The 10232-nt window shown below is 42.5% G+C and overlaps 2 protein-coding genes across 3 annotated transcripts; one reads left to right on the top strand and one right to left on the bottom strand.

Annotated features, from left to right (window-relative positions):
* The first annotated feature begins 1566 nt into the window (after positions 1-1566).
* On the top strand, positions 1567-7437 carry LOC110979394 (small ribosomal subunit protein eS27-like). 2 transcript variants are annotated; one of them, XM_022235155.2, is made up of 4 exons: positions 1567-1718; positions 3876-3984; positions 5036-5146; positions 6903-7437. In XM_022235155.2, exons 1-4 carry the CDS (start codon positions 1713-1715, stop codon positions 6929-6931), a joined length of 255 nt encoding a protein of 84 aa, XP_022090847.1. In that variant the 5' UTR covers positions 1567-1712; the 3' UTR covers positions 6932-7437. The 2 variants fall into 2 exon arrangements, with proteins under 2 accessions (XP_022090847.1, XP_086996462.1); XM_087140336.1 differs by lacking the exon at positions 1567-1718 and adding an exon at positions 2396-2416.
* Positions 7438-7596: 159 nt separating this feature from the next.
* Positions 7597-10182, bottom strand: LOC110979393 (uncharacterized). The gene is made up of 3 exons (XM_022235154.2): positions 10001-10182; positions 8869-9053; positions 7597-8105 (listed from the first exon to the last, which is right to left on the bottom strand). The coding sequence occupies exons 1-3, from the start codon at positions 10071-10073 to the stop codon at positions 7929-7931; spliced, it is 435 nt and encodes a 144-aa protein (XP_022090846.2). The 5' UTR covers positions 10074-10182; the 3' UTR covers positions 7597-7928.
* Between the last annotated feature and the right edge of the window lie 50 nt (positions 10183-10232).

The raw sequence follows: 10232 nt of genomic DNA, 5'->3' as shown, positions 1-10232 counted from the left end.
GTGACACCCATGTACACACATGACTACCAACTCCTCTTGTGGAGAAAACGTGTCCACACCAGTGTCTCATTGCTCAGTGCTCATGTTTAATTTTTCTAAAGTCTTTACAAAACTTTGGTTTGGTTTCTACAACCTGTAATTTCTCAAGTTTAGCTTCGGCAGTAATATTTAAAACAATTTAAATGTGTTGATTTTCTCGGCTTATATGATTCGTTGCTTTCAACTGAAAATCATTTCAGGCATGTGTCAAGGTGGGGGAACTGGATGATATTAGCAGCCCCACTTTTCTCATGAGTGACAGATTTTCTCATGAGTGAACTTGCCATGAAGGTATAGACACATAACGTCTTATTTCGTGTTGATCGATCATTCAAGGCGTGCTTGACTTGCTGTCGATGTTTACTCAGTGGCGTAGCTAGGATTTAATTGGGGGGGGCACCAGCTTTCAGTGGTGTGGTTTTTTGGGGGGCAAGTTTTCGTTAGCCCTGTTCAATATCCATTCATCTATTTTTAATGGGGGAGCACCTGGGGGCACCGGGAATTTGTGGGGGGCACTTGCCCCCAGCCCCTTCCCCGTGGCTACGCCCCTGTGTTGATTCCCCATGACTTTGATGCTTGGGGAATACATTAGAACACTAAAGGATAAGGAAATTAATCATATAGCTGGCATACACCCTCTCTAGTTCCGGTGCCCGTTTGGCCAGCGACGGCTACGTAGACCCTACTTAGAGTTACGGACCTACATGTACAGTACATGACGCGTCCTGTGGTGTGGGCTGCTGTTGTACTGTCGTGTCGGACCATTGACGAAAAAACACATACAAACCCATTTCTTAAAAATCGGCACTAAACTGGATTGTATCAACCAAATTATTCAAGTAGCCACAGCATAGATCAAACTACACAGTTTCGGTTTTTTTTTCTTGGTTCATTCTATTTGTAGAGAAGCTATCGATAGTGGATCTTCAATAGTTAAATAGTTCAGGGGTTCTCTGTGTGATAATTTCCTCCCAACTCATTGGCATAAAATTTGTCCCCCATTTCTGTTGATAGAGGAGATTGTTTGACCCCCCCCATTGGTGAGACCATGTAAATACTTGACATGATCAACTCCCTGCTTTTTGGCTTCCCTCTGAGAGCAGAATAGATAAACAATACGGTTAGAAAATGGTCCTAAGTGCCCTAGATTAAAAGTGAGACATATGAAGCAAGATATGGGACAGAGAGCACCCCCACACCTTCGTGTTGGTCATTGTTTGATCACAAACTCAGTAATTCTTTACAGACATCTAGGGGGATGCGTCAGGTAACAACAGTCTAGAGTGTGTATAGGGATTGGACATGTCGGGGGGTACCCCTCCGTCCCATTATCTTGCTCGGTATAAAAGGAGAGAAATGGCTGCATGCAGACTTCAGAACTATCACATTTCCGAGGATAGTTAAAAAGTAATTGGTTAATTGAAAAGAAATGGGAAGATTAAGAACAAAACAATAATTTTTCTTTTTTTCTTTTTTGGAGAAACACCAGGATTCACTCCCAACACACAACTCTGGAATAAAGCGCCGCCACGTGTTGTAAAAAGCACACACACTGGGGCAAACTGGCTCCACTTTTTGGGTCGGATAATAAGGCAGTTCGTACACGGGGACCAGTGGAGCGGTGATCACGTGACATCTCCCTCTTTCCATTGGGATCTTATCAAGCGATCACCATGCCGGTGAGTTCTCTCCTCAAAATACACAATTTTTTCTGAAATGAGGAACTTGCAGTGAATATAAACTGTGTGATTGTGTTGTTGAAATGTCAATAATTACTAATACAGTGTCAAATAAGCTGAAGACATGTTATAAATGAGCAAAATAGACGGCAATTCTTTGGCAATTTGTAATACGTCATGATTGTTTATGTACGTAGTCCATGGTCAGCCCAACTTAGTGCTTAGGCCTAGTTAAACATGTGCGACAACCTTGCCGATGCATCGTCGTACGTGTACATTGCTTTAAAATTGAATTCCGTTTCGGTGAAATTTGCCTTGTATATCTAATTGGGTAGTGCGGTCAGTTAATAAATAAAATAGTGAAAATGAAGTTGATGGCTGGCATTTTTTTTACCATGTTGACTGAACACGCATGACATGCTGAATGTGAATGCTTGACATTGCACAACAGATTGAAAATGAAATAGGCAATATACAGGATATAGTACAGCCCAAGCGGCAGAATAAATAATGTGGCAAATGTCTTGTGCAATTCTTGTTTCTCCATGGTGAAGATAAAAATATTTGGGCCCACACATCAAACAGCATTTGCAAGAAAGTATTTCACAGCATTTTGAGCTTGTAAGCTTGGATTGTAGTTCAAGTTGTCTGGATTTTCACTGTGACAGAAGTTTGGAAAAACTTGTAAAAACATGCCGGTAGGTTGTGTCTTTGGTCCAGGTCGCATTAAAATGTGTGAGCAATTGTTACATATTTTTGCAGATTTGATTAATTGGTTAGGATACCTTGTTCTATTTCTCTCTCTGTTGAGCCTTTGGAAGAGAAATTGGAACTTTTATTTGAGTTAAATAGGGCTCAACTCCAGTGTCATGTGCATTTCAGAGTGGTTGTTGTGATAGATGCATAGGGAATATTTAACTGATCAGTCAAAACTACATGCAGTTGCAACATTAGGTGCAGTAAAGATCATAGGGTTTCATGTAATTCTGTTCAGAAAATCCAAATTTGGGGAAAGTAACTATCACAGCATTAAGGAATGGATTCACAAGATTGACATTGTGCAATGTCTTATCTGGCACTGCTTAAATTTGAAAGATAAAGCTATTCATGGTGTTTGGTTGTGTTTGTTACTTCATTTGTTCCTGGGAGCTGTAATTCCCATCTAGAAATTTCTCATAGCCATGAATTCTTACCAAATAGAATAGTGGAAAAAGTAGGATTAGGGAATTAAAAAAAACCTACCTCCACAAAAAAGAGGGGTTGAAGTATTGTCCAACATTTATTTAGGTTTTGTTTTTTGGTTTACTGTTCAATGTTGCCTGGTAAAAAGTTGCATGTTGTATGTGACAATATGAATAATATCTTCTAGGGTATAAATAGTTGGGACTTCACTGTGATTATGTAGATTATGTGCGGCCTTTGTGTTGATGTCGCTGAACGTAAACATTGCGTGGAGGCGTAAGCAGCTACATGTAGTGATTTCTCGCCAGGGGAATTCCCAAAGGTGAGAAATGGCAGCGGGGCAGTGGAGAGTGGCAGTGTAAGAGTGCTGGATACAACGAGCTGGTACAGGCTCAGGAAAGCTGATTCATCCACCAGCTATGATTCAGTCCTGATTCATCCATGATCGTCATACATGCCAGGGAGTTTGAAGTGGCTTCAGTTTGATCAATCCTTGACTGCAGTGTCGCCTGACGGTGTTTTAGTCTCATCATGTTGTAGATTTCAGGCCTGGAATCATGTCAATGCAGGGATTGTTTTACCTCGATTCAAACTCGATTCTTCTTTAGTACATGGAGGTGTTTTCTACAAAGACTGGAGACCTGATCACCTTTCAACAACCACAAGTCACTTCATAGTCTTGGCCCAAGACATTGCCACCTGATACTTGCCGCCCATTCAAATATCCACACTGTTGCACTTAAAAATATTCAATCAATAGAGGATACTTTTATCTTGACAAGAACCCTGCCTGCACGCTGTTGGGCCAAGTCAAGAATCAGGGAATCGATTTGATACTGTTCAGAGGAATGCTGGCCATTACAGAATTGAATGTACATAGTGTGGAATCGATTCCATTTGATTTCGAGGTCTAGATAGTATTTGCTTTGTCATTTCTCGTCAGTACTACATTTGGGTGTTCTTGTCCTCCTGCAGCTCGCCAGAGATTTGATCAACCCCAGCCTCGAGTCTGAGAAGCGTAAGCACAAGAAGAAGCGCTTGGTGCAGAGTCCAAATTCCTACTTCATGGACGTCAAGTGCCCAGGTAGGACTTACGTTCCCAGCATCTTCAGTGACTGAGGTTTGGGGCCGCTACTGACAGTTAATGGGCATCTATTGTACACATATAGACTAGCAGTGAGGTCGTTAGTGCAGGTCCATAGACCCTTAGGGACTGTGAGTGACCAGCAGTGGGTCCCATGCCTGTCCATGTCTGTGTTAGGCAACACACCTCTGTCCAAAATGTAACATAAGCTTTTCTGAGATTAACAACAACTGTATTAACCCTAACTGCCCAGGTCCTTTTAGCAAAGAGAAAATTGGGTTCAGTCCTTGAAAATCTTCCCATATTTCTTGAATATGTTCTGTGTAGGGGTGCCCACTGCCTCAACCCTCTACCCTCAATTGCTCTCATTGTGCTGAGGCAGTGCGAATGGCATCCTGGAGCATTATGGAGGATGGAGTTGGCATATAATGTGGGCATGAATTTACGCACGGCCGAACGTAAACAGCACGAGGTATAACCCACAACCTTGAGACAACGCATCCTTTGCAATCAGTGATGCAATTTTGGCATTCAGTCTCAATTCTCCCAAATCCTCCAAAACTGTCTGGAGGATTTTGAAGGATTGAGGATGGTTAGGGTTAATTTAACCCTCAGTTCATAAGTAACTCAAGAAGTAATTTAATAATTACGGGAACCTTGGCTCAGTTTTTGAGTTGCTGTTCACTGTTCGTATTGTATAAAGGGTTGAATACTGTACTCCAGGAGTCTGTGTTTGTCTGGTTAACGCTGGTGCAAGTCCACGCGCAAGCCTGTATTGGGTTATAACGGTGCACTCCAGTCAAACGAGTGTCACCCTGGCAAAATTGGTTTACATCACTGATCATCAATAGCCTTGCCTATCACAATGTTCAAAAGGGAGCTAGGACCGTAGGCTTCCAGATGCATGCGTAAGGTATGATGCAGACCAGTGACCCGTTAACCTGCACCCCTTGGTGTCAGATATTGTTCTCAGCAGTAAGCTGTCTTGCAGAACAATGTTGAACAACTGTGGAACAATGGAAGATGCCCTTTTTTTTTTGGTCACTGTCAGGTTGCTACAAGATCACGACTGTGTTCAGCCATGCCCAGACTGTGGTCCTGTGTGTTGGATGCTCCACCGTGCTGTGTCAGCCCACGGGTGGCAAGGCAAGGCTCACAGAAGGTAAGGGATGCTCAGGGACGACTGAAGGATTTTTCCATAGAGCTAAATATGAAAACTAGAACGCTAACTTCTCATTCTCTGCGTAGAGAGAATTTGACTCCGTCGTGGGTGCAGACATTTTGAATCCATGTATGTGCTTGTGCACAAACCTACGGGAAAATTTGAAAGTTTAGACGGCTTTTGTACGGCTATTTGCATATCTGCGTTTGATATCATACAGATATCTGATAGAATGAATATTGAATTATGTACTCTAAACATAATGCGCATTGGGTACCACTAAAATCTGATTTAAAAAGTCCCTGCAAAATTATCTGCGGTGCATACGCCCATGTGATTGCGTTGTTTACGCAGAGCAAAATGGATAGCTCATTTACTGATTGTGTGTTAATTTTTGTGTGTATCGGCTTTATTGAAGTATCATTTTAGAATTCAGAAGCAGATATGCCAAATAGCCGTACAAAAGCCGTATAAACTTGAGAGTTTTCGATAGGTTTGTGCACAAACATGGATGCGCCCAGCAGGCATCACTTTGTACATAAGTCAGCACTCTAGTTTTTATATATGGCTCTATGGAGTTTTCACATTTGAAGGTGAAGGTGTCTGTATTCAGTCCTGGCCCAATTCCATGGCGCAGTTTAACAGCCAATTTGTGCTAACAGAACCTCTGTACATTTCACAGAGACAGTGTGGCAGTAAGCACAGTAAACGGAAGCTTAACCCCATAGGGAAAATATTGCTTTGATTGATAATGTAACTAGAATGGAGCGCCACTTAACCATATGCTGCCGGAGAGCCTAGCTCTTTGGTCCAGTTTCGGGCTCCCCGGTTTCGTGTACAAAGCCTATGTTCCTGAAACTGGGGAGCCCGAAACCGGATGAAAGAGCTGGGCCTTGTAACAAAAGACCATACTCGGAACAAAAGACCAAGCTGCCAGGAATTTTGCCAACATTTTGGCAATACCTGAGGAAATCCGTCATTGTTTTGAGAGATTATACCACCGTTTGTGGCATTCAGCAAGAGCGGATTACCACCCGGGACAAAAGCACTCCTGTGATGAGCTATAAAATACCACTGCACGCTAATCTGGCCCCTATTGAAAAGAGGCCAGTAGCACAATCTGGGCTGTTTTTACAAGGCGGCAGGCCTGGCTGAAATACTCTGTGTCAGTAGAAGTCTGTCAGATTATCCTTCGTAGGTAACCTTATTGCGTGGTGTGTGTGTGATGTCCAAATGCGCCAAGTACGCATATGCAACACTGGCAACTGAAGTACAGAAAGTCTTGCATGATAATCGCTACAAAGCCAGGAGATTTGAGCTCAAATATTACTTCATATATGTAAGAGTTTGGTACTTACCTCGCAGGAATCTTTGATAAATGTCTTGCGCATTTCGATTATTTTAAAAAATGCTTGCCTTAAAATTCCATTGTCCGTTAGGCAAAACACTTTGTGCGGACCCTGTCTTGTTCATTATAACGACGCTCCGCTGTACATCAGTCTGCATGTGCATGCAATAAACATCTCTTTGCCATGAAATAGTACTTCGGCAGCATAATTTATGGCTATAGTCAGCTCAATTTACATGTACATGTATTTGCCGTTAACTAGTGCCACAATATTGGACCTTTTGACTACATGTAGTACAAAATCACACTAGATACCAGAAATTGTTTGAAGTAACAGTCCAGTGAGATGTCACAGTATGAAATCTTGTGGACCGATTTCCTTCTATCCCTGTCACTGTCTACCCTCAGGCTGCTCCTTCAGGAGGAAGGCCCATTAATCCGCCAGTGTTTGTCTCCAGCCCGCTCGGGTGTTCATGTAAATAACGTCCAGCCCGTAGCGGGGAGGGAAGATCACAGTATGTCCCCTCTCCCTTTCTGACAAAGCCTAGCCTACCGACCAACACCGACCTGCACCTGACCGGCCTGAACCAGCGTGATCCAGTACCAGAAAATGTGCTGAGTGGAAAGAGTTATCTCCAAAAGAGTAGAGAGAAGACTTAAGAAAAAGAGAGTATTTGCTTTGCAAAAATCATCTAATAATCTGGTGATAGGGATAGGATAATGCTTGACCCCATATAATCAGTGCTTAAATTTAAGAGCTTTTTTTTTTTTGTTCCGAGCTATGTATCAGTAAAGCTCAGTTTGAGGCACTAACGGTGGTGGCAAAGGGAACTTTCTGACAAGTTCCGACGTCATCCATTTTAAGTGCAAAATGTACCATTGCTGTGCACTGTATTGGTTCGTGTTTGTCATGGAATAAAAATACTGTGCGTCTTTCCTCAAAGTTGTCTCTGGTATTTGCGTTCATTGAAGTCTAGATAAGTGTCACTGACACATTAAAGTCAACAAGCGTTTATGCTGTGCTTGTTAACTTCTGTTGAACTTGTTGATGCTGATGAGATGTTGATACCTTTCCATGAAGGAAAAGACGACAGGAGCTTCATTTACACTGAATAAACAACAGCTTTTAATTTGGAATCAGATCGCCACATTAAAATTCATTAACATGTGTTTATGGACATCAAATATTTCTGACATCAAAGAGCAAATGTTCCTGTGCCCCTTTCCATGTCAGACACAAATACTGAGACTGCCACTGTTCTACAAGACAAACTGAATAGTCGCATGACCGACATGAATTGGTGCACTTTCCTTGGGGCATCTTTCTCCATCTCTTCACAAAGCCTGATACGCTCGTCTACAATGCAGACTCTCAAAAGTGCATTGAGATGATCTGTGTAGACGGAAATACCGATGTCTGCCAGAAAGCAAGGTTCAGGCCATGTTCTTGGCCACAATCCGCAAGATGGAGCAAGCGATGATAACCCAGCACACCCAAATGAAGAAGATTGTGAAAGCGATCATACGCTTCCTGCCTCCGCCCACCTCCTGGGCCCCTCCCCCTTCGTAATAATCCTCGTGCTTGCCATCCTCGTACGCGTAGTCGTCATCCTGTATAGGAAATGAGTAAACACTGGTGAGAAATTTGGTGTCCTGGGGGGTGGATACATGTTTGGATATTTAGTAATTCGCTTGAGTCAAGCAAGCCACCAAGTCCTTTTTAAAAAAATTCTACCAAATTGGAAAAGAAAAATAATCTGAGGTAATGACGTAATGGCATAGCTAATAATTCTACAAGCCTGAAGGTGCCTTTGTGCAGGTGCATTTTTGGTGCATTCTAGAGTGTCCATTGTTTGTATGGCAAATCAATGTGGAATGAGTTGTAAAATCTATGTGTGCAAAAGGTGCCCATAAGTAGCAGTTGGGTTTGCCGGAAAGGGACTTCATATCGTTGGAAGAGCCCTTAGAAACAGGTACACTGATTTTTTTTTTTAAATAGCTTTTGTACAGGCGTGTCGTACCCTTTGAGGGCGCTCTACCCTTTTGGCAGCCCCCTTTCAGACCTGAAAGCCTAGCGCTGGAGACGTTGAGTCCCAACACTGTCAACATTCACCATCCTGCTTTTTGTGGACGCAAAATAGACGCCGTGTGTATTTGTCTGCTTTCTATGCAACAGAAAGGTGTGGTTTTCGCAGATTAGGGGCCTAATTTGGACTACAATTAATTACTGATTAAAGAAAGAACTATGTTTCAACCAGACCAGATACGGTACATCGCGATTCAGGTGAAACCAATAGCATGGGAAGAGCTAAAACTAATTCGGCCTGAATGACATCAGAGAATCTTAGGGGATACGATTAGAATGTACGCCTACCGGTGATCGACGGATCCTCAGAGAACCATATCTTGGCATGGCTGGTGCATTTGTGCCGTTAGGTTTTTGCCCAAGGGAATTTGGTCCTCCATTAAGGAGAAATGTCGCCCCCTTGTGTCGAAGCCTTACAGGTACATCCTTCGAGCCCAAGTCCGTGACATCAACTTCAGAGTACACAGGTAAGCCTGAAACCAACAATAATTTTCAAATACGCACATTGATCTATCGTGATCTTATTATTAGTTATTTTATTGTTTTAAGGGAAGAGAGGGACCAGACGATTCCAAAGTGAAAACTACAAAAATTTTAGATTTGAATACCGGGCTTTGTGAAAAAAAAAAATCGGGGGAACTTTACTCGATTTCGTCTTGTCCCAAATTTCAATCGCAGGGAGTGGAGTTTCCCGCGAATAAAAACACAAGTTTTGAGAATATGCTACAACAGTAGGTCTAATTTTTAGGCCTACCATCTGATGCCATGTTGCAACACAGTTCTGTGATCAATTAAGCAGAAGAAAACAAAAGCCTGCAAAAGTTTAACTCGCCTTTGGCTGAAGGTGGATTGTATATTTGGGGACCCCCGATTTTTTGGTCATTTTAATCTTGAAAAACTGGTCAGCCCCCCCAAAAACAAAAGCAACGCTCTCTTTGTTGCGATGACCCTGTTTTCTGGGAAATTTCAAATTGTGAAATGGGACCTTTTTTACTGGTAAACCAGCCATGCAAATTTGAACCCAACTTGTGTCGGGTTAAAACGTGCATTTACGGTTTCCCCTCATAATTTCCCTCAAAACTCTGCCCCCTTTTTTACAACATCAACCGTACAGTTATTGAGCATGATGTCACAGTCAACCAAGTGTTAATTCAAAAGTTAAAGTGTAGGCCTAGGTCTCCCTTCTATCATGGGGTCTCCAAATATACTATACCTTGCTGAAGGGCCTTTCCAAGACTTTCCACACCAACTTCGATTTTGATTGTCATTTCCCCCTCGTATAGCCCTACCCGCTTAATTAAATATTGCGACAAAACCCAGTTTCAGAATTGCGGAAATGGGTGATGTGGTTAACTTACCGAAAATTCAACTAGGCCCTAAAAAGCCCATCGTCACATTTATAACTCGTCGGCCGACTTACCCAGCACTATTGGAGCCACAGTGGTAAACGTGAAAATGATGACACCAACGACTACTCTGTCGTGTCTTTGCATGTCAATGGTACAGTTGTATTAACCCAAAAGTTTCAACTAACTCCATAATTCTCACTCATTTGCTGGTTGGCCAACGTGTGTAAACGCTGTTGCAGAATAATTTTTTCAAACGGATGCGCGTGTGACGCGTGAAGTCTCTGCGCATCGCGCGTGTACATC

The sequence above is a fragment of the Acanthaster planci genome, linkage group LG08, assembly GCF_054643075.1.
Source record: "Acanthaster planci isolate LZ-2023a linkage group LG08, COTS_SCS, whole genome shotgun sequence".
Lineage (NCBI taxonomy): Eukaryota > Metazoa > Echinodermata > Asteroidea > Valvatida > Acanthasteridae > Acanthaster > Acanthaster planci.
Note: the sequence above shows the minus strand (reverse complement) of the source record. Positions and strands in the feature narration are given on the sequence as shown.

What these genes read in the sequence shown, in the direction of transcription:
- LOC110979393 (XM_022235154.2), bottom strand. Translation starts at nt 10,073, where the DNA reads ATGCAAAGACACGACAGAGTAGTCGTTGGTGTCATCATTTTCACGTTT. An exon ending in TGTGGCTCCAATAGTGCTGG is followed by an intron (nt 9,054 to 10,000) that starts GTAAGTCGGCCG and finishes TGTTGGTTTCAG; the next exon opens with GCTTACCTGTGTACTCTGAA. An exon ending in TGAGGATCCGTCGATCACCG is followed by an intron (nt 8,106 to 8,868) that starts GTAGGCGTACAT and finishes TTTCCTATACAG; the next exon opens with GATGACGACTACGCGTACGA.
- LOC110979394 (XM_022235155.2), top strand. An exon ending in CATGGACGTCAAGTGCCCAG is followed by an intron (nt 3,985 to 5,035) that starts GTAGGACTTACG and finishes GGTCACTGTCAG; the next exon opens with GTTGCTACAAGATCACGACT. An exon ending in CAAGGCAAGGCTCACAGAAG is followed by an intron (nt 5,147 to 6,902) that starts GTAAGGGATGCT and finishes GTCTACCCTCAG; the next exon opens with GCTGCTCCTTCAGGAGGAAG.